This window comes from Vanacampus margaritifer, chromosome 20 (genome assembly GCF_051991255.1).
Source record: "Vanacampus margaritifer isolate UIUO_Vmar chromosome 20, RoL_Vmar_1.0, whole genome shotgun sequence".
NCBI classification, from domain to species: domain Eukaryota; kingdom Metazoa; phylum Chordata; class Actinopteri; order Syngnathiformes; family Syngnathidae; genus Vanacampus; species Vanacampus margaritifer.
The window spans coordinates 14,419,754-14,444,012 of NC_135451.1; the positions used below are offsets into that span (position 1 = coordinate 14,419,754).

The 24,259-nt window shown below is 39.6% G+C and overlaps 2 protein-coding genes and 1 long non-coding RNA gene across 3 annotated transcripts in view; 1 reads left to right on the forward strand and 2 right to left on the reverse strand.

The window, feature by feature from the left end:
- Positions 1-888: 888 nt before the first annotated feature.
- tram1 (translocation associated membrane protein 1) lies at positions 889-8,148 on the reverse strand. Its single transcript, XM_077554588.1, has 11 exons — positions 7,877-8,148; positions 6,793-6,856; positions 5,704-5,822; positions 5,519-5,635; positions 4,266-4,324; positions 4,089-4,173; positions 3,196-3,266; positions 2,940-3,044; positions 2,510-2,653; positions 1,715-1,866; positions 889-1,610 (listed from the first exon to the last, which is right to left on the reverse strand). Exons 1-11 carry the CDS (start codon positions 7,997-7,999, stop codon positions 1,540-1,542), a joined length of 1,110 nt encoding a protein of 369 aa, XP_077410714.1. The 5' UTR covers positions 8,000-8,148; the 3' UTR covers positions 889-1,539.
- A 734-nt stretch (positions 8,149-8,882) lies between these two features.
- xkr9 (XK, Kell blood group complex subunit-related family, member 9) lies at positions 8,883-12,570 on the forward strand. The gene is made up of 3 exons (XM_077554587.1): positions 8,883-9,462; positions 9,838-10,052; positions 11,362-12,570. The coding sequence occupies exons 1-3, from the start codon at positions 9,146-9,148 to the stop codon at positions 11,991-11,993; spliced, it is 1,164 nt and encodes a 387-aa protein (XP_077410713.1). The 5' UTR covers positions 8,883-9,145; the 3' UTR covers positions 11,994-12,570.
- Positions 12,571-13,249: 679 nt separating this feature from the next.
- LOC144040421 (uncharacterized) overlaps positions 13,250-24,259 on the reverse strand; it is a 39,622-nt gene continuing 28,612 nt past the window's right edge. Inside the window, exon 3 of the long non-coding RNA XR_013289723.1 lies at positions 13,250-13,789. This is a non-coding gene — a long non-coding RNA (uncharacterized LOC144040421). The remainder of the gene's footprint in view (positions 13,790-24,259) is intronic.

Genomic DNA, 24,259 nt, shown 5'->3' on the forward strand with positions numbered 1-24,259 from the left:
AAATAATAAAAAAGGGTCATGTTTAGAAACACATGTGAAAACTAATTACATCACACCGCTGAATAGCAATTGTAGGCACTAGTTGAAGTAAAACATATAATCCGCCACACATTTATTATTTAAATGATTAATTTCAGCATTGGGTGTTAAAAAGTTTTACTGACGGAACTGGCAGCACACTTTACTTAATTTGCTGTCAATCATCCGTAAAAAAATTTTTTTTATGGAAAATTGGGCAACACCGCCACCAAGTGACCATAATAGGAACATGCTTGGATTTGACCTTTTATCATGACCTCCAGGTGGTCACGTTAAAGAAAAGTTTTTGTCAATTTCCATTAATTAGAAATATGTTTTAAAGCTTTTCACCCAAAAAGAGCAATAATAATGACCGGCGTAGCCTACTATCAATTGAAAGGGGTGTGGGGGGTGGAATTTTGGATTAAATTGTGCAACACTTCTACCAAGTTAACACATTAAGCACATGTTGAAAAATTACTAACGACTAACCTTACCGTACAGTAGCTTACCAAGCAATTCCATTTGTGACCATTTCCCCTATTGTACTGCCCCCAGGTGGCTATTTGAGTAAAATGTACATATCCTCTAAAGCAGTTTCCCTTCTCCAACACAGCTGATATATGATCAGCTCATCAGCAAGCTCTGCATAACCCTGATAACGATCCTGTTGATTGGAATCAGCTTGTGTTGGAAAAGGGAAACCTCCAAAACCAGCAGGACTCCTCCGCCCCTTCGAGTACAGAGTTTGCCCACCTCTGCTCTAAAGTAAAAACAAATTTCTTGTTGCCAAGGTGAGTGATCTTCCTGTTCAAGCTACGGGGAGATGCATCTTTTTCAGCCAAGTAAAAATAAATAAGTCAACACATCAACAGTCGATCGGGTTTATTTGGCACAATCAAAAACAGGAATACCGTCTACACTTTTACAACAAATCCCTCTTCTCATAAGCAAAAGAAATGCAGCATAACACTTCGCCTCTCTCCTCCAACATCACTAACAACTAATTTAACTGCGACTTAAATGCGAGTCCACATCCAGCCCTGATTGGGTGTTTTGGTTTATAAAAAAAAAAATAAAATAAAAACGGATCTACATCTACCTGCACGTTCCATCTTTGTCGACCAGTGACGTAAGTTGTGTTTGCTAGGCTACGAAACGGAGATCCAAAGCTACCACTGGTTCGGATAAAACACTGAAAGCAAAGAAAAGCAACTCGTAAAAATACACTTTTTTTTGTGGGCGGGATGAAAGACTTTGGGGGTGGGGGGATCAAAATGCACAATTTTAAAAATGACACACCCTGTACAAAACAATCTGTATCAATAGGCACTTGATCTTAAATAAGGTCTCTTTTTTTTCTTGTAATAGTTTATTCCGCAATTTGTTGGTTCTTTCCCACCCAAAAAAAATGGCACAGCGGCGCGTCCTTTTTGAAGACGCGCGCGCAGCCATCGCGACGTCCACGTGGGAAACTTCTTGAGGAGCGAGAGGGAAGGGCTTTTTGAGGGCGCGTGTCTCTTAAGAGGACTTCTCTTTCCGGGATCTTGGCGAGTCTGCGGCGTGAGAGTGGACGCCGTTGACACCGTTGGCTAAATACACAAAAAGAGAAATGGTTAATGCGACCTACTAAACCTTTTTTTTTTTTTTTAATATAAATCATAAGTGTGAAAAAACCCTGAACTGTGCGCTTCACCTTTATCTTTCTTTGCTTTGCTCTTGGAGGGTCCCGGTTTCTTCTTGATAGTCTGCACGGAGGTGTGCTCCCTCCAGCGGCGCAGCTGGAAGTTGATAAATTTCCACATCATGAAGGCCTGTGTCAGACACACGCCGGCCAGCACAGTGATCCTGGGGAGAAAGAAAAACAGATTAAAAAAAAAAAAAAAAAAAACACCCCCCCCCCCCCCCCACACACACACACACAGCAGGGATGTGATTTGACCAAAGTGAAATTATCTGAAAATTTAGCCGGGGGTCTGGGGGCCGCTGGCACCCAGCTAGGTCCAGGGCCGTGTTTTTAAGTACTTTCAATGCACTCACATGACAAAGAAATAGACAAAACAACAGCATAAATTTTCAATGTATATTGAACTTATCCCATATGAAATGGCAGTTTTAGTCAACTCAAAATCAGTCACATTCAAAAACATTGGACTGCCTTTGCTTTTAAAAACTATCACTGAGAATATCATCATATCTAACTAATGTGATTACTAAGTTAACACATAAATAATGTTGAAGAGTTCAAATTTCATGAACAAATAATTGTATCATGACCAAATGAAAAGTAACTCATATTAGAGCATACCACAAATGTCTTTGTTATAGCAGAAGATGTTATCTGTCGGAGTCATGTGCATACACAATGAACTACAAAAAAAAAAAAAAAAACAACAACGGATTTTTTTTTGGGGGGGGGAGAGATAAAAAAGCGGAATTCCGCGAATTAGCGGAAAAATCACATCCCTGACACAGACGTCTAAACACTCACCTGACGAAAAGAATGTTAAAGTTTCCTGTGGCCAAATCGAAGCCCTGGTTGTCCGCGTTGGCGAGGCCGAAGCCCACCGTGAGGACGGTGAGGGACAACGTGAGGAGACGCCCCAGGACGAAGAGGACGGCCCACACGCTGAAGCTGAAAATAGGAGGAGGATGCGTGGAATTTGACATATGCATGAATATTATGAAAAAAAAAAAAAAAAAAAGACTAAAAAAATAATTTACAAGAACCGTGATACTCATTAAATATTCCAAAAAAAAAGTTGTATGGAGGAAAAGTCACACTGTCCATAAAAAAAAAAAAAAAAAAAAAAAAAAGTTATAATCAAAGTCATAATTTGTGGGGGGCGGGGAATTCTAAAAGTCATCAATTTATGACTATAATCCAAATTTCTGTTGGTGAAAGGGTTGCCTGCTCTTACCCCAGTTGTCTGTTCTCGTTACTGAAATAGATGAGGCGGGAAACGTGGAAGAGGAGCTCCACAAAGTAGTGCAGCACCAGCAGGACCAGACCCAGACGGTTCAGACTGGGACACAAAGAACGGGACAACATGTGGATGAATGGTGGACACATTTTCTCAAATAATTTAAGTTAGTCTGGTGTTCAAATGCCAGGGTTTTTGTGACCATTCTACTCTATATGCAAACTAATAATAATAATAATAACAAAATTCTTACTTGAGGATGTAAGCGCCGGCGATGTGGACCAGGTAAAGGAAAATGTACACCAGCTGGCGTGGAATGTCCTCCTAGAAATTGTAAACACACACGGCAAAATATTTACAACAAGTCCTCACAATTGAGAAGGCTGCGATTCTTTGGAAACAATGCGGCCTCGACCGGGGAAGCATGATGGGAAGTTAACATCGGGTTTGACAAAGTCAACATGAACTTAGCAGACAACTTTTTACTACATTTCCATAAATGCATAGACACTGACAGACTAAAGACATTTAGGTAGGAGGGGGAAAAAAAAAAAAGTATGTTCCGATAAAGTCATGATAGTTTGATTAAAAAAAAAAAAGTCATGTTAAAAGAAAAAGTCAATGTTATGGAGACAGTCAAGTTGGGACAAAAAGGTCAGAATTTTATGATAAAAACGTTATGGGAAAAAAAAAACAGCAGTTAAAAAAAAAAAAAAAGTTACATAAAATGGTCACAATGTTACCAAAAACTTAGAAAAAAGAAATGTCACAATAAAAAAAAAATGTTATGTGAACATTATAATTTCATGTAAAAAAATAAATAAATAAAAGTAATAGCACATAAGAATCAAGTCAAACTAATATGAGAAAAACCCTAAAAAAGTTAAAGAAAAAAAAAAGTACTGGTATGAGAATAAAGTCATAATAGTGCCACAAAAAAAAGTAATGTTACGCTGAAAAATTCATGCTACGTGAAAAATTATTTACTGACTAAAAAGCCATGCTATGGCAAAAAAAAAAAAAAAAAAATCAAACTGTTTTGAGAACAAAAAACTAAAGTTACGATCCAAAGTCTATTTTAATAAGAAAAACTTAAAACGACTGAGGTTTATTGTGGTGCGTCATAACAATTAACAGTTTGCTTACCTTTTTTGTCTTTTGGAAGTAGAGTTCAGGGAGCGCGTGAAGCCAGTAACCAATCTGGCAGATGTAGTAGAACTTCAGCTGCAGCCTGGAAGGGCAATATCAACATTGATAAGTGCAATAACATGCTTTTTTTTTTTTTTTTTAATTTTATGTTATTTTAATGAGCTGTCGACTTACGGCATCAGCATGTGTGGGTAACCTTCCCACAGTGAACTGGGATTGGACAGGAAGTTATCCTGTGACACAGAAAAGTGGGCGGGTCAAACATACAAGCCATCCAAAAGAGACTTAACATTTATGTTTGATTCTTTTGGATCTTAACTCATTCACTGCCATTGACGGCTATAGACGTCAAAAATTAATTTGAAATATTTCTAGTAGTTTAACATTTTTTTCCACTTTCGTTAACTCTTTAACTGCCAAAAACGTTAAATAACGTTTAGTAAGATCCTAGGGAGGAGTGCCAAAGACGTTAAAAGACGTTTGTTTCAAAACAGAGGTGAAACTAACCATTTTCTATTGTTGATTACTGAAAAACGGAATAAGGTAGAAACAAACTATTTTTTTCTGATGAACGATGAGAGTCCAATCTTTCATTTGGCAGTATGTGTGTTCCCATAGTCCAAACACAACATTTTCTGTGGACCTTGAAAGATCAGTCAAAATGCTTAAATCGGCTGGCACCCACGGCATCCCTTTTCTGAAAACGTCTGGCAGTCAATAGTATGAAAACCTAGATTTTTTTTTTATTTGTACATTTGGAACAGATATAAAATTTGTCATTAATTGTGAGTTAACTAGTGAAGTCATGCGATTCAATTAAGATTTGAAATTTTAATCAACTGACGCCCCTAATTTTTAATAAGCTTTTCTTATTTTTCAATCATGTCAGACAATTTGTAATTGTAATTAATTGCATGACTTCAATAGTTAACTCACGGTTAATCACAATTTTTTTTTAGGTTTTCATACTCTTGTTAAGAAAAGTGGGAAAAAAAAATGTTACATTAATAGAAATAGTTCAAATTATTTTTTGACGTCTATAGCCGTCAATGGCAGTGAATGAGTTAAGTTGACATACGAGACAAAAATGAATGTTACAAAGTCTGAATGTCAGAACATTAAAATAAAAACTTCCATAACATGAGGGGAAAATCATATTTTGAGACAAAAACTTGCAATGTTATGACAAAGTCATCATATTATAAGAAACAAAATGGTGATGTTACAATTAAAGTCATATTTCTATAAAAAAAAAAAATACGCCATGAAATCATGAAAGTCAATATTACGATAACGATTTTTTTTTTTTTTACTATTACTAGAAAGAGTTGAAAGAATAAAAAAAAATTTTTTTCTTGAAAAACAGAAAATAAAGGCAAAAAAAAAAAAACCTGAGCAAAAGAGTGAATAGACAAGGAAGTACTCACAGAGAGGAGGATGCTTGCTCCCCAGCCCGACGAGAACAAGTAGAAAGCGCTGAGCTGGCCCGACTCGTTGAACTTGCTGTGTTTGGTTTTGGAAAAGTGCTTCTTCCGAATGATTTTCTGCGCAGCCACGCCATCAATTAGACAACAATGCGGCTCTGCGGCGTGATTCCAGCGGGCACACTTACGTCCAGAACGTACTCCTGGATGATGGCGTGCATGATGATGGCTACCAGCATGTAGAAAAAGATGGTGGCCAGGTCTTTGATGCCGTGGTGGAAGTGGTTGACGGCCGTCTCCTCGGGACCTTTTTTTCCAAAAAAAGAGATCATACGCGCTGATTATTTGTCAAGCCGTCACGGGAAACAAAACGTGCCCAGAGGAAAATGTGCCTAAGTGATGCGTCACAAAAGGTTTGCCTTTGGAGATCCTGTCGTCATTGACTGCACCTCAGATACATACCTCATAATCGTTCTCATCTGCTTTGCTAATAATGCATGATCATATGTAGGCCTTCTTTCTCTCTTAAACTTTTGGGCAAAAGCAGCATCAGCTCAAGAAATCACACTCGCTGCTTGTGCATTTACAGTAAATGTAATAAAAGAGGGAAAGAACAAAAGGAGATGGCATCACGCCAGCTGCGAGAAAATTAAATATATGTCCCTGGACAAAATTCAGAATATTGTGAAATAAAATGTAATTTGGAGGCAAAAAAAAAAAAAAAGAGAGGCCATTTCCTAAAATGTAATTTTATCTAGGTCCGACCAATTAAATCAGCCAATATTAGATCTTATAAAATATTTTTTTTTTTTAGATTAAAAAACATTAAGACATTACAACATAAGAGAAAAACAATGACATTCAAATCCTGCGGCCCCTCCCGGAAAGGGAGAAAAAAAGTATAACAAATAAATAATAATGAATAAAGCCATAATATTACAAGAAAAGAATGTGAATGTACAAAAAAAGGTAAAAATTATAAATCACACTAAAATGAACGACACTTCACGAGAATGAAGTAGTAATCTTACAACCACAAACCATGTGCAAATCATTTGAGAAAAATCCCACTTTCTGCCTGTGTATTTAAATGCATCTTATTGAAGTAGCATCTGTAAATAAGTTACAGTTCTGACAGATAAGAGGTGAATGGAAGCCTGACGCTATCTAAAAAAAACAAATAACGTGGTACCAAAGTTTGTAATGTTAACCTTGAAATAAGAACCGACAAGCAAATAGGATGTATATATTTTTTATTCACTTTTAATTCAACTTACCATTTGTTGAGATGGTGACATTGTACTGGACAGTGATGAACAGCACTGCAAACTTGGACGTGACCTGTGAATTTGGATATAAGAACAAAGAATTGAGCCTACAAATGCTTATAACACAATATCTTTTTGTTACATATTTTCTCAGTTTCTTTCTCTTTTTTTAAGGGCCATTTGTGGACGTCCTGCTGTTTATCGAATGTTACGTTCAAGTCCCACGGGAATCTGGAACCGCATCAACAAACGAGACTACGTGGAGCCACAAGCAAGTAGCAAACCTGTAATTAACAATGAATTATGATTTTTGTTTCAATTGTTAACGATTATGCAATGGTTTAAGTGAATTTTGAGGCGATTAAGTGCCGTTCATTGCTATCGTTTTTATGACGACGCTGTATTCATTTTCCGTAAACTGCGTCGGATAATTCAAAATTATTAAAAAAATATTAATAGATTTCGCAAACGTATGGAAGGTAATGTTGAGCTATTTAACTACTTTCCGGCTGTTATTCTTTTAAAAAAAAAAAAGAAGAACGAGAGAGGGGGGGGGTGTGCTGTTCGTCGTTAGACTGAATGATGGCAGCCCTCCTGCAGAATGCCACGTAACACATTCGATACGTGCAAACTAACAAGAAGCCGTGTTTTACCCAATCAATCACCACTGTAGATCGATAAGATATCAATAAAATGTAACATACATGTTTAATTTATCCCCCCTTCCAACACAGTGCTGCGTTCAGGGAACTTAAATGCTTCGTGACGAAATTGAGCCTGTTGATTCAAAATGTTCACACACTGCCAAGTACCGATTTAAATAATCGGGATAAAAATTGACATATTTAACTTAATGTCGACTTTTTGTGGGGTTTAAATAGATAAAAACGCGAAGCCAGTGTGGAGAATGTTCAAACTTTGTCTCACAAGAGGAAGTAGCACCGCGAAGAAAGGCGAGCAAAAGAGCCGTGCCACGGTCGTTAGCTGGCGGGCAAAGGGGAGCCGAGCCTCCGCCGGGCGGTTGACGGTGCTCCGCCGTGAACCTCCATACACTTCTCAGCACCGTCTATCAAAAATGTGTGTCGCCATTTACCTCAAACATGAGCCCGAGGAGGAACACCATAGCAACGCAGGACACAATATCGGCATGGTTCTGGATGACGAATTCGTGGCTCATCACCGGCGGGCTCTTGGTGTTCTTTTTCCGGATACCCATATCCACACGATTCGGCGGTTTCTCGCGACCTCAAATTTGAGTTGCTTTCTACGTGGAGGCGCTCGGCGGTTCCCCTCCTGTTTCCGAGAAGGCCAGACAGCGATTAAATGGCGTGTCACTCTTGTACTCGAGTGGGAGGGTCCACGCCAGGGAGAGTTTAGGGCGCCGCGCTTGACTCCACACAGGAAACCGCTGCATTTTAAGGCCGCCACCTACCGCGTTGGAGAGGAACTGCGGATTAAACATTACTACTACTAACAAACTTTAGTGTTGACTCCTAATACAAAATACATCCTAAATAAATTAGCTGCCACAATTCAACGTCCAATTGAAACACAAAATAAGACAATCTTTGTATTTTGATAAAAACGAAAAAGTACATACAATCACAAATAAATATTTTATTATCATAGTCCATATATAGAAACACAAAGAAACAATAACAAAAAGTACATTACCTACATATCGATTCATTTTCGTAACTTTTATTTTTTCCCCTCCTGGTAAGGCCACTGAGAGCAGATTCTTATTTGCAAAGCCCTTCTGGTAAACCAAAGCAAAATACAATAAAAGACAATACGGTACAAATAAATAAATACATATGAATATGAATGAATGAATATTTTATGCAACTAGTGAGTAACATTTTCTTTTTTTGTGAAAGGGTTTGTCCTTTCTCGGTATCAGGTGCTTTCAGCTAAAGCCTCTCCCATAAACAACACACTCATCACCATGGAAAAAGGCAAACCCTGGTCCGCCCATTACGACAATTCATACCTGTGAACTTAATTTATTTGACACGCCTATTTTTGACCAAAGTATGGAGTATAAAGTACAGATATCGGTTTTCAAATGTAGGAAGTAAAAGTAAAGTCATCTGGACTTAATACACACGTACTGAATTGAACTTTGTTTCTTCTCACCACTGGCGACGCCTTCGAGTTCTCGTCAGTCAGTCACTGAGGCGCACGTGCACGTGTTGTTACGCAACAACATTGCTGCACTTCTTTTGTAAGGTGGAGCTTCTCACAAGATCTCGAGCGCTTTTGTCCGGGACTTCCACTTTTGAGGAATGGTTGGCAACGCATCTGAACTGCTAGGCGCAAAACTGCCAATTCTGATGCCTTTTAGGAACTAACTCAAGAGATGCTCCCAAGAGACATTCGATACACCAAACTGCGATGGCTTCTAACATTTCTTGGGCTTCTCCTTTACGTCGTGGACATCTGGACAGACGTGGGATTGTCCATAAAGTACCTCCTGGATGGAGATTACATATGCTCGGCGTTGACGTTCTCCTTCGTCCTGGTCGGGCTGCTGGTGACTCAGATTTTCAGTCACGCCTGGTACGAGGACGACCTGGAAGACGCCTTGATAAACCCCCGAGGACCAGCGAGCGTATTGGGGATGTCGAGGGGCAGACTTGTGGTCGTCCACTTGTGCGGCGCGGGTATTTTCACCAGGTAAGGGCGATGAAATTCCCACGTGAGAAATACAAAAACGTGCAGCGGTTTGTGTGAACACAGGGAGTGTTCGGTATGTAATGTAACATCTGGTAGTCCGCATGCTATGCAAACAAGTCAAACCACATTGAGATTGCATTTTTTTTTTTAGATCTTACAATAGAAAAATATACTTGCAATTCCATTCACAAGGTAACTTCTATTAAACTTAAACGTACAACCCTTCGGACCCTAATCTAAGTCCTTTCGTTTATTTTCTCCCACGGGCTTTATCAGTTCAGATATTTTATCTCAAAGTTGTGATATTGTTATAAACAAAGAGTAGTAATCTAAACTATGCAACATGATCCATGTACTCATCCTTTTTTTTTTTAGATACTACCACCTCCTCAAAAGTGGCTTCAAAGTCGTCTGGCTAGGGACGGGTTCCCTTAACGAGGAAGAGAAGAAGGAGGCGCACCACCGCCTGTTTTGCCAAGCCACCGACCTGAGCATGCTCAAACTCTTCGAGGCGTTCTTGGAGAGCGCCCCCCAACTCCTGGTGCAGATCTACGTAGTGCAAAACCACGGCGAGGCCTCAGTCATGCAGTGTAGGTTTCGGGGTTTCGGGGTTTCGGGGTGCTTAATGTTGTAGTAGTCAAGAGCAGCCGAAAGACTGGCCGCTGTTTTAGGCGGTCTTGTCTTTGAATTCATGTTTTTTTTCCCTCTCTGAAGTCAAGACGGAGATTAATTTCTAGTCTTGATTTTAGTCTGAACTTTGTTAGAAGACTATCTTTGTCTTCCGCGTGTTCGTTGTTGTTCGGGCAGAGAGATTGTTGATTCATTGAATACAGACTGGAGATCGGTGAACAGGACACCTTCGAAGGATTTATTTTACAGAATATTCTGGACACGAGCGGGTTTACAAAAGCACAGCTGCTCCTCGCTCAGTGTGTTATTTCAGCGGACTCACAGCATTCTTATACTATCTTGAACCCCCCCCCCCCCCCCCGGGAAACAGCCCCCAGCCCTGACTGGCCCATTGATGTGGAAACAGACGAGGTCCTTTAGACACGATGACATGAGCAGTAATTGTGACAGCACTTACAAAGACACATCCACAGATAAAAGTTCTGCTGAGGAAATAAGTAAATTAAAACAATTCTGACTAAATCTAGGCAGAAGAATCTCAACAATTTCTAAAAGTCTCTGGTCTTTCGAGTATGGATCAGATCTGGACTTGTCTCAATTCCTCAAGAGTCTTGTTCTTGACTCAGCGCTACATTGTCTATGGAATGTGTTATATACTCTTTAGAATCTTGCTCTTGACTTTGTCTTCCGTTGCCTTTTGTCGGACCGACTGACTTGTTTGTCTCAACTCAAACTTTTGGTCTCAACTTGGATTGAAAACATATCCTGGACTTGACTTGGGCTGAACTTGTTTTCAACTCCTCATAGTCTTGCTCTCAATTTGGTTTTGGTCTTGACACCGCATAATCTTGCTCTCAGCGTATGTAGGCTGCAGGAGCGCCACTTTAACTCTTTGACTGCCAGACGTTTTCAGAAAAGGGATGCCGTGGGTGCCAGCCGAGTTAAGCATTTTTGACTGATCTTTCAAGGTCCACAGAAAATTATGTGTTTGGACTATGGAAACACACATACTACCAAATGAAAGATTGGACTCTCATCTTTCATCAGAAAAAAAAGTTTGTTTCTACCTTATTCCGTTTTTCAGTAAGCAACAATAGAAAATGGTTAGTTTCACCTGTTTTGAAAAAACGTATTTTAACGTCTTTGGCACTCCTCCATAGGATTTTACTAAACGTTATTTAACGTATTTGGCAGTCAAAGAGCTAATCACAAATGTACAATTCTAAAAAACAATCAACAAACTGTGTCTGACTGTCTGCTGTCTTCCAGATTTGTCTATGGTCTTCTCCTGTTTTAACATCGCCTGGGCCCTGGTGGACTACCGCCGCTGTCTACGCCGCTCGCTCCCCCACATCCAGGAGATGCCCTCGGGCTCACCAACCGTCATTTACCTCCTCTACAAACTCTGCACCATCAGCAGCCACATCCTCAGCTACAGCCTCCTTTTGATACTCACCCCCTACTGTGTGATAGCCTTGGTAGCCATTTTGTGGCTGCTGGGGACTTTATGGTCACACCTGCTTCGCACCAACTTCTGCTCCACCAGAATCCACGAGATGGTCTACCGCGGTGTGGTTGGGTTCATCCTGACATTCACCTTTTTTAACGTCAAAGGAAAGGATACCAAGATAGCCATGGTTGCGTATTATTTCCTCTATACGATTATTAGCATGACGTCACCATTACTTCTGGCATTATTGAGGCCGGAGGTGCAGACAGCAACGTTCTTCATCGTGATCAGCGGGTTCATTTTTGTTGGAACCATACTGGGGATGGTCTTCCTCGTCTTATACTACCTCCGCCTGCACCCGAGGCGGAAGAGGCGGGAAGCCGACGAAGTGGACGGCAGTGGAAATCGCGCAGAGGCAACAGGCAGGATGAGCAACTTCCTGCAGCCTTAACGGACATTTAGCTCAGATGGTGGACATGCTAAGCCACAAGGACGGCTTTCCACAAACATGGCTGACACAGCCGAACACAATACGCCACCAAAATGGCGGCCAAGCTTGAATGAAAATCATCAAAATTTGAAGAGAGGGAAACTGGGCTCTTCTTGGTCGTTGAAAGGGTCATTTCATGAAACACGATACTTCACAAAGATGGCGGACATGTTTGATGATGATACCACCATTGGTGGATGGAACGCTAAGATTGACATTGTCAGTACAAGCTCTGCTGAAAATGTCCACTTACATGGCTGACAAACTATGCCGAAAACACACATGCACATACTGTACATACGTAACGTAAATATACATATTTTTTTGTACACTACTGTTATATATATATGTAAATGCCATATTTATTACATTTGTATTTATCTGTTCTATACTATTACTACTACTATTTGTTATCTCCTGCCCACGCTGGAAGCTGCTTCAACACAGACACTGATGCAGCTAATGATAATAAAACGGAGTCACGTGCAATAAAATGTGATATGATAATGAATAATAACGGTTAGCCAATTCTTTTATGTAATGCACACCCCCGTTTCCAAGTGTCATAATCTGATCTTTTTTTGCTTTGGAGCAGTTAAAAGCTGTCATGCACCAATCAAACACTAGGTGGCAGTATTGTCATTATTATTTTCTTCAAGTTTTTTTTTTTTTGACTGCCAACCAGGCCCACTTCATCACCACGTAGTCAATATGTGCACTTTGATAGGTATAGTCAACACAATGTCTTTTATAGGGATTATTTGTAATTCATTAATTCATATAAACATCCAAGTAAATGTATTGTTGCCAGGTAACCATTACCGTTTTGGCGGGAGACAATTTTTTCCCCTAACTTTCCAGAACAGAATTCACCCAAAATAGTTTACTATTGCACGCACGCACATACACATATTCACCCACATACAAAAAAAAATTAATAAAAAAAAAAAAAAATATATATATATATATATATATATATATATATATAAAAAAATAAAATAAAAAAAAGAGAGCAATGATGATGACATGTCAAATCGGCAAAATTACCGAATGATCAATACTGAGCTCTCCAGAAAAACAAAACAAAAAAAACAAAATAGTTTACTATAAAATGGTCATATACCAGGTCAAATAAGACATTCACCCCCCCCCCCCCCAAAAAAAAAAACCCCATCTGATTTTGGCAGATTTATCTAGCTGTTGTAAAGTAAAAAAAATACAGAACAGCCTGAACTGCCTGTCATCTATACTGCTGTAAGTATAGTAAGTAAATAAATTAATCTTTAAAACACAATGTCCAGCTCCGTGTTCAGTTACAAATTAGGTCCTTGATACTTCTTGTCTCCTCTCATGACTGATATGGATATAACTTGTCTGACAGCAATTCTAAGATAGGGACTAAAAATGCATCACTAAGAGTTGCTCATATAAGGAGAAAAAAGATGACGTCATCCTTTTAAATGATGGATCATCCCCTCCCGCGTACTCCTTTTGTCCAGAATAAATGTAGCCGCGTAAACCTGCCAAAAGTGCTTTTATCGCGGGGTGTGTGTGTGTGTGTGGGGGGGGGGGGGGGTCTTTTTTGGAACAATTTCCACTGAGTGACTCACCTGAATAGTTAGCGCCAGTGACTTGGAATCACTTGGAGTGAAGCATGACCCCAGAAAAGGCCAGTCCGGGAAAAGTGGTAATTTCTGGCACGGTAATAGCCGCTAATCTCCGGCTCTCATCTCGCCCTAATGTGCCCCAACAAGGAGCTGATCTTTTTTTGGGGGGGGGGGGGGGTTGAAATGAGAAAGACATTAAAAAACATCTCAGTCAGATCAGTTTGGCTCTGATGCTTTCTTGATTTTACTTCATAAAGTACTGATTCAAAAACTCGATTTTTTCTTGACTTTTTCAAGCTATTGCATATGTTGAAGTCGATGGTCAACCCTTGCACCAAACCCCTTTTTTCTCCCTGTTTGTTTTTTTGGAGCTGCTGCATCTTATTTTTTCACATCCTTTAGCAACCAATCAATTTCAGAGGTTCTGCCGGCGTGTGTGGTGCCCCCCCCCCCCCACCCCACACACAATTTGTACGGGCATAATAAACGCTGCGTGGCGGCCCGTTTTTCATTAAGGCTTCAAAGTCCATCAAAGGCATGATTAATGAAGCCCCGTAATGTTGCATGTCTTTAATTACCGTAATGCACTACCGCTGCAGCAGCACCTTCGATGCATTAGCGACTTGCGCTCAGCTCCGAGACTTCCCAGAATTTTTTTTTCTTTCTTGTTTTGTTTCTTTGCGAACGGCACCGTTAAGGTTTCTTTAATCACGCTGCATTGCACACTGACAAATGAGTCGGGGCAGTGACAGATTGGAGAGTGAGTGGGCTGAGGGTAATTACATGCAGTGGGCTCGTGTGTGTGTGTGTGTGTCTGATCAGAGCGTGGTATACGGTTCACAGGGTTCTGTAAATAAAGGAAATTATTCCAAGAGCGTCGTAACAAAGTCGGAATTCTGCTCCAGGATGCATCGTGCAGGGCAATAATGTGGGCGACTGCGAGCTACTGGAAAACACAAAAGGGTTCAATGCATTGATGGGCAATTATGAGTGGATGCTATGTTGTTTGATAAAAACATCAATGGTGGCGTAATAATAAAACTGGAGATAACCGGATATGTTTTTTTTCAGGGCTGATACCGACACCAATTATTTGTAGTCAAGGAGGCTGATAACCGATATTTAGAGCTGATATTTATTTTCCTAAAAGTAAATATTGGCATTGAAAACAAAACCTCTAACTGATTTTTTTTTGCAATATATTGGATTTTTTTTAATTAATTTTTTTTTTTATACTGTATATATGTTTTTATTTTAGTCAATAGACATCTTAGTTTTAAAATTCTAACAAAAATTTCAGGGACCTTCCAGTGTCATTAACATATTTTTAAAAGTTAATTAAAAACTTAAAGTAAATAGCTCCCTATTGGTTTCTGCAGTACTTTTCCGAAATTTCAAAATAACTGAAATGTTACTTTTTTTTTTATTATTATTTTTTTTTACTTATCCTTAGCATAAAAAAAACATTAAAAAAATGTATAAATATGTCTTTGGGAGCAAATTAGAATAAAACAATTACAATATTAAAGTCATATATACACGCTTGAAGCTGCGGATATTTGAACAGATAATATAACATTACTCACAGGCATATATTCTTTATCCTCTGCACAAAATAAGTGTTTTTAGAATGTACAATAATATTACTACTGATTTTTTTTTATTGAAAAAGACAATAGAATTTTTTTTCAAAGAAGGACTCTGCATCGTCGAACACTCAAAATCTCAAATGGACTCCAAAAAAAAAAAAAAAAAGCGCCGCGTCGTGATCACTTGCCACTTCCTGTGAGGCAAGCGGGTCATTGGGCGAGTCGTACAGATGAGCGAAAAAACGCAAGGAGACAAACTGCTGACAAAGCAGAACGGATGGCTTCCACCGAGCTGCTCGAGGAAGCAGGACATGACGCCACGGCCAAAACACGCCGGGCTTCTCCTAGCTGGGTTAATCAAGACAAGCTTTCCCCCTCGCTGCCCCCATTTGTGTGTTTGATTGTGGCCCACCGCTACATTTTCCGCATGTGTGAAGCCATCGCTCATACGCAATCGTATTTTTTTTTCATCCGGTCGGCGGGGGGGTCGATACATATTCGGCCGCAGTGTAAACAAACGGCAACAATGGATATCATCAATCATCCTGCGTGGTTCCGGAGTGTGCCCAAAACAAACATGGCTTCTGTTTTCTGTCCATATATATATATATGAATGTGTGTGTAGAAGAGTGTGCTTATGTGTGTGGTCTAGAGCAGCTCAGGGGTGTCCAAAATTGGGCCTTTTGGGGGGGGGCATTTTTATTTTAGTTGACTTTGACAGCAACTAATGCTAAAGCAGTACATCGAATGGTGTCCCAATACTTTTGCACAGAACTGTGTTTTTTATTTATATATATATATATTTTTTTTCTTCGGTTTGTCGGTCGGACTACTCTTGCAGCTTATCACAGCAGGCCTGCAGATCTCCAAGTGCAGCCCGAGATGCCACGGCCGATTAGAGCTCGGCTCCGGCGTCTTTGATGGTTGCCACGCTGAAATTTGTTCTACATTAAGCCGGTGCTAATGTGATTACAGACATTGATCCATTAAATCTACTGTAAAAATGCGTGTTTTGAACTCAATACCGGCGGGGAAACACGAGAGGTACTGTGAAGGATTGAAAAGAGGCTTTGATGTCATATTTAACCCATCTGCACAAGAGCAGGGGAGGGAAAGGTCCATAAAACGCAGCTTGGAGTCGGAGAGACGGAGCCAAGCGTGAGGAATGGCTCTTTTACTTTGGGCATGAAGACGGGGGTGCGCAGGGGGTGTCGCATTGAGGCCCTCAAGGCGTTTTATCGGGGTAATAAAGTGACCCAGACGTTCACCCCGAGTCACTTTCGCTACAGGTCACAAATGTTGCTTACGTAAAAAGGACCAACAACGTTTTTAATCCATCGCTAAGCAAAAGACACAGGGTTGGGTTTTACTCATTTGTTAGGTTGCTCACTGTTATTGTGCTAGTTTTGATGACTAGTCATGGCAGGTGGTCAGGTAATCAACAAGTTACATTGTCTGTGATTTAGTTAGTTGGTCAGACGGCCGGTCGGTCAGTTGGTTGGTCAGTCAGTCAATTGATCAGTTTGTCAGTCGGTTGGTTAGTTAGTCAATTGTCAGGGTGTAGGTCAGTCAGTCAGTCTTGTCTGTTGTTCAGTTAGCCAGTCAGATATTTGGTCAATCAGTTCACCAGTCAGTTAGTTAGTTGGTTACCCATCAGTTAATCAGTCAGTCGGACAGTTGCTTCATCAGTTGGTCAGTCATTTCGTGAGTAAGTGAGTCAGATCAGTCAGCTGGACAGTTAGTCAACTAGTTGGACAGTCAGTTAGACAGACAGTGAATCAGTTGTTCAGTTAGTTGGTCAGATATTTAGCCAATCAGGTCATCAGTCAGTTAGTTAGTTGGTTACCCATCAGTTAATCAGTCAGTCGGACAGTTGCTTCATCAGTTGGTCAGTCATTTCGTGAGTAAGTGAGTCAGATCAGTCAGCTGCACTGTTAGTCAACTAGTTGGACAGTCAGTCAGACAGACAGTGAATCAGTTGTTCAGTTAGTTAGTCAGATATTTAGCCAATCAGGTCATCAGTCAGTTAGTTAGTAGGTTACCCATCAGTTAAACAGTCTGACAGTTATTTAATAAGTTGGTCAGTAATTTTGTGAGTGAGTGAGTGAGTCAGATCAGTCAGCTGGACAGTTAGTTAACTAATTGGTCAGTCAGTCCGATAGACAGTGAATCAGTTGTTGAGTTAGTCAGTCGGATATTTGGTGAATCAGTTCATCAGCCAGTTAGTTAGTTGGTTCCCCATCAGTTATAGTCAGTCGGACAGTTATTTAATCAGTTGGTCAGTGAGTGGTGGTCAGTTGGTTGGTCAGTTAGTTGGACAGTTATATAATGAGTTGGTCAGTCGGTCGTTCAGTCAGTGAGTCATTTGCAGTGTGTAGTTGGTCAGCCATTTAAGTCAGTCAGTTGGTTAGTTAGGCATTTAATTAGTTGGCTGGCTAGTAATATATCGTAATTGATCGATGAACCCGTGCTCTTCTATGTGTCGTTCACGTTTTAGTCATCAAGTGTTCAAAGTATCCGCGCCATTATTGCATGTGGCCTCTCGGGTTTCATGGAGAGTAGTCCAGCAGATGTAGACTGTCTTTATATGACAGCCTTTAAATGTCACCCTGTCAAAATGATATGTAGAATCAATAAGAGACCTACAAGACAGCATAGAAAAACATCACTTTCACGTTTAGCATTAACAAGCCACCCACACTTTAATATGCACCTTGGATTTAAACCTCCCCTGGCTCCCTTAAAGTGACTTTGTGAGTGTACTTCCTCCCTTGGCACATTAATTTTTTTTTACCTGGTCAATGTACAACATACATGCATTGTAATTTGAGTGTCAAGTGTTGCCATAATGCCACATTAGAAGCGATAAAACCTTTACTGAAGGATTGTAAAAGTGAAAGCAAAAAGCCGATGTCACTTGACGTATGTGCTGTCCGAGTTCTTTGCTCTCAGCTCGTAATGCAACAAAGGTGTGTGACTGAGTAATCTCCTGAAATAGGTTCCCCTGGCAAAAGGACGGCGGGGTTCAGTCGCGGGCCCCTCGGTCATCCTGCAGAGGAAGCGACACCCACTCTAAGATCCCAGCTCCAGATAAAAGCACAACGATGACATCATCCACCATCTCCACATTTTCAAGAAAACGCCAGACCTTATTAGAGTGTGTACGGTGGAAGCTAGCAGTAGAAAATGGTGCTAGTTAGTTAGGTAGTCCGTCAGTAAGTTGATTGGTTAGTCAGGCAGTTGGTCAGTTCATTAGTTGGCAACAGCTGCTTAGTTAGTTAGTTATTTTCTTGGTTAGACGGTCAGAAAGTGACTTGGTTGGATGGTCGATCAACTTAATCTGTAAGTTAGATAGTCAGGCAGTCAGACAATGGTGGACAATTGGTTCTTCAGTCAGTTGGTAGGTCATTCAATCAGTGGGTTAGTCACTTATCCAGCTGGTTAGTCAGTGAGTTGGTAGGTCATTCAATCAGTCAGTGAGTCAGTGAATAAGTGAGTGTGTGAGCCAGTCCGTTTGGTCAATTTGTCGTTCAGTCATTTAATAGGTTAACTGGTTGTTCAGTCATAGGTTCGGGCAGTAATTGGTCGGTCAGTCAGTCGGTCAGTTAGTTTGTCTCCCAGTTGGTTAGTTAGTTATTCAGTTTGTTAGGTGGTTAGGGTGTTAGCTAGTCTGCTGCTTAGTGGGTTAAGTTACTTTTGTAGATTTTGAGGTAGTTGCTCACTTAGCTAGTCAATCGGTTATTTGGTAAGCTAGTTAGTAAGACAGTCAGTTCACCAGTCGTTTAGTTAGTTATTCAGTTTGCTAGTTAGTTGGTAAATGGTCAATTTCCAGATTTTCAAGTTGTCGTTCACTTAACTAGTCAGTTGATGAGTCGGTCACTTGGTTATTTGGTAAGTTATGTAAGACAGTTAATTGATTAGTCAGTCAGTCGGCCAATCAGTTTGTTGGTTGTTCATTCAGTCAGTTGGATAGTTAATTATTAAGTTAAGCACTGGGTTGGTTAGTCAGTTAGTTAGTAAGTGGGCGGTCTGTCTGTCAGTTGATCAGCCAGTCAGTAAGTTGTTTTTCAGACAGTCAATCACTCAGTCCAACCATCAGTCAGACGCTCAGTAGGCCAATCGGTCAGTTAGTCGCTCATTGAATGTCAGTCAGTCTGTCAGACACTCAGATTGTCAGTTTTGTTTGCTAGTTAATCAGTTCATCACTCAGATCTCAGCAAAGGGCCTTGATGACATCAGCATCTCATCCATTATTTTTTAAGAAATACCGCGTGTCTTAGCACTAGTCTTTCATTAACATGAAGACTGTGGAAGGCAGTCTGGTGAATAATCAGGTTATCTCCCAGCGGTGCTGCCGGTCTCAAGCCTTCCCAATGAAACCACAGCAGTGGAGACGGCGGCCAAGCCAAACAAGGCCAAGACGGTCAAACGCATCAAAATCAGACGCCGTTTATTTTGTTTCGGGAGACGGACGGCGCAGACTGTAATTTGGGACAAAGACGTCCGTCGCTGGAGGACAAATGCTGCGGGAAGTTGATGAGGGGTTCATCATGTGGGAGGTGAGGCTGAGGGGAGAGTGGACGTGTTGTTTTATGCATGACAACTAACAGACTCGCATGGGAAAAAAACATGAATGAGCTGTCTTGTTTGTAAGATGTCAACGGTGACCTTCCCCCTGTATTAACACCCCATTTGACTTACGATGATTATTGATCATTTTATGATGCCGACTTACAATTTATGGCCCCCGCGGGTCCTCGCATACCCTAAGAGGGCTCCTTCGAGGTCATTTCGCCACACAAGGGACTTTCCCAGCAACAAACAACCATGAAGTATGTCATGTATATAATAAGTTGATTGCAGGGACGTTTGCGGCTTTTGTTTTGGATGAGATAAACATAGAAAAAGGATGGATGCATGGATATTTTGGTGGAATGTATAAATACTGTACTTTTTATATATGGCTGAGTTGAACTCGAATTTATTATGGACCTACGTCCTAGCCAATAGATGGCGTTCTAAATGTACGTATGAGGGTCTGGCCAACAGAATTGATGTGGAATTTGTCACGTTTATCTTGTATTTTTATTTTTTTTGTAGTTTTTTTTATTTCATATTTTGAAGAGCTTTAAATAATTTCTTAAAAAAGGCTTAAAATATGTTTATATGTTGGAATTAGTTTTAGAGATACTTTTAAAAATTTGTGTTGGAATATTATTATTTTTTTGAGCATATATGTAAATCAATAATTGTTAGATTTTTTGTGGGAAAAAAAACCCAAAAACATTTATTAAATTTTTTTTAATTGATTTGTTTGTTTGTTTTTTAAAAAAAAGGAGAGCAATGATGATGTCAAATCGAATGAACAATACTGAGCTCTCCTGAAAAAAAAAAGAAAGAAAAAAAAAAAGGATTTTTTGTGGAAACTTGAAATTTGGGGAAATTAATTAGCTCTTTTTTAAAAATTGCTCATCTTTAAAATAAAAAGCACGCATTGTTCATTCATACGATACAAAACAATACAAATATATATTATATTTGTATTTTTTTATAAGTAAACTGATGTATGCTTATGGTGGAATGCATACAGTATATTTTTTTTCACTGTGCAAAAGTGGTACATATGGAGTTCACGTGCCAGTAGATGGCGCTCTAAATGCACATATGCGGTAAGGCAGCAACGTGAACGGAGGCCACACAGGCCACAGAGACACCTGATAACACCTCATTACCCATCAGCACTCTGCACTCATTAGACAAGAGGCCCCAGAAGCTTTTGTTGCTCTATAAGCAGCCACTGTTCCTTTTTGTGTGAGTAGATTGTTTTTTTGGTGATCCTAAAAAACAACAACATTATAAATATACAGCATAAAATAAAAACATGCTAAGGAATGTGCTTTTATTAAAGCTTAAGAAAATAATCAATTGTATTTGAACTTTTTTTTTTTTTTAAATTAGCTTAATTTTATTTTACAAATTTTGTGCAATGACAACATTTTAATATCATTTTTTGCTCTGGAAAACTCTTCGAATCAACCTAATACAATCATAGCTTTTACTTACGGCCTTAAAGGAATAATGAGTTTCATTAATAATTCATGAAAAATGGATCAACTTAAAACAGCAGGAGCGCAGCGGTACAGTAAACGTCTCGCCCGAGACGGCGAGTGATCAATGAGCCGGGGCTTTGGTTTTGGGACAGGCAGTCAGTCGGCGGGGTCACATGACAGCAGATTCCGTGAGAGTGCAGGCGGCCAGCCATTTCTTGACACTAAAAGGACGATTGGGTTTCAATTTCGGTGAAGAGGTCACGTTTCATAGCGACAATGAAATGCTCGCTATTGATAAAAAGTGGGGAAGGAAAGGCATGTCGGAATGAAAAGGAATATGAGGAAATGATGATAAAAATGATGGGATGTGTAAGAAGACATGTTATGATGACTAAAATGATGATCGCAATGCACTTTCAGTGCAAGAAGTTTCCACCTGAGGAAGCTCTTCTTACTGCAGGAAGGGTCGGCCGAGTGCTTGTGTCAATATTATCGGAGGGCAGTGTGTGGCCACGCACGCGTGTGCGCACACACACGGTTTCTCTATTGGTTTCGTTTTTTTTTTTAATTGAGTTTAGGAGTTTTCCGATCTTGTTATGGTATTTTTTATTATTTAAAAACAACTTTTTTTTTTTTTTATATTCAGATTTTTTTTTTCTTGTAGAATTTGCAGACCATTGGTCTAACTAACCAACTGACTGAGCAACCGTAGTACTTATTGACTGAGTAACCAACTGATTAACTAGCTAACTAACTGTCTGACCACTGGACCAATCAATTTACTGGCTGACTGACTAACTAACTAACTAACTAACCGGGTTCCTAGCTGAATTAGCTAGCTTAATTACTTGACCGATTAAATACATGACTAACTAACTAACCGACTGACTGACTAGCTACCTAACCTGATTCCAAGCTGAATTAGCTAACTAACTAGCTAATAGATTAATTACCTGACCAACTAACTAACTAACCGACTGACTGACTAGCTACCTAACCTGATTCCAAGCTGAATTAGCTAACCAACTAGCTAATAGATTAATTACCTGACCAACTAACTAACTAACTAACTGCCCAACTGACTGACTGACCAAATGAGCAACTGACAAATAAGTAACTGAATAACTAACAAACCAACTAAGCCACTGACTGACTCACAGAACAATTAACTGACCGACAGACTAACTGAATAATTACACAACTAACTTCTTGACTGAACAACCGTCTGACTAATGGAATAAATTATGAACCAAATGACTCCTTGACGAACCAACCAACCAACCAACCAACCAATTGGTTAGCCAAAAACATTAATGACCTCACTGACTGACTACTTGACTGCTTTATCCAACAGAAAGTGACGGCCTAGTGTTTTGTATTTAATCATTTCCACAGGACAGGCAGTGCATAACACACACACACACACACACACACACACACACACACACACACACACACACACACTGCAGTGAGTCCAGAACGTCTCGGCCTCGCCTGTGTTTGGATAAGCTCGATTTTCACAACTGGAAAGTCATCAGCCCGAGTAGGCTGCGGCTTCCATATCAACATATCACGTATAAGCAGGTATTAAAATCACACCGTTACTCTCTCTCTCACACACACACACATGCACAACGCACGCATTTGGAAGAGATGATTAAAGACGGTCGAAAAAAGAGGGACGAGGAATTAAATTTAGCGCGTGCAAGGCGCCAGTCAGGACATACCCGACTGACAAACACGGCGTTGATGATGGCGATGATTAATGGTCCGAATATTTAATAACATGCAGTACATACAAAGATATATACAGGCAGATTTCCTCACGTAGTGAAGGTGAGGGCACCAGGCATCAAGGAAAGGAAACGCGCCTCAATTCACAAAACACATTTTTATTATAGTCTTTTTGTTTGTAGAATTTGCGGTTTTCTTGTTTTCCAAAAATGTCACAAACGGCTTGAGCATTAACAATTGCACATAATGTACAGATGTAATTTATAATTCTGGTGGATTTTTTAAAATTTGCGTCAATTTTTTTTTTTTTTTTTTTTTTTAAGTAACACTGCTCGGGAATCTTGCTCGCATTTGAAAATGTTTCATACAGTATTATGAAAATGTTTTTACCACTAACAAACGTCTCATCAATTCAGAGGACTATCAGGAGTGCTCGCTATGTGTAAATGACTTCTGCTATTATCCACCACATCACACCAGCATTTTGATATGCATTTAGTAATTTACAAAAACAACGCAATAACACAGGTTACATTCAATTGTATTTTGGGTGTAATTTTGTAGCTTTTATGCGACAAAATTTTTCAGAATTTAAATGTTTTATAGTTGTTAAAAAAAAAAAAAAAATCTTATTTATTAATACTATTTTTTTTAAATTTGTTTTCTGTTTTTCTGTCATTTTTATGAGTATTTTGACCTCCACTAATCATATGGGTTTTATCCAGATAAAAAGCTTTATTTTTATTTTAATCATTCGGGTTTTTTTCATTGTTTTTTTTTAAATTATGTATTTTTTTATATTTCTGACTTTTTTTGTATTGGTGTTTATTTTTTTATTTTTATTTTTTTTGCATTTTTAAATCAGAGTTTTACTTTTCGGCTAATTCATCTTTGGTCAGGTTTATTTTCTTAATTTTTTTCCCTCTGTATTTTTTCTGCTACCCAGTAAAACGTAAAACAAAACAAAAACCATTCATTCTATTCATTAATAATACATTTTTCTGATTACTGGGGGAGAGGGGGAGAGGGGGAGAGGGGGGAGAGGGGGGGGGTCATGACAAGATAAAGATATCAGCAGCGGACAAGGGCAAAAGAACATATTGATGGAGAGGCCCTCTCCCCGGGCCCACGGACACCAGATAGCCGCTATTTAAAAAGATTCGCTTACTCAGGGCTTTGTGAAAAAAGGGCCGTCTAAACCCTCGTTTACAGACCAAGACTCACACCCTCATAACTGCTAAAACCGC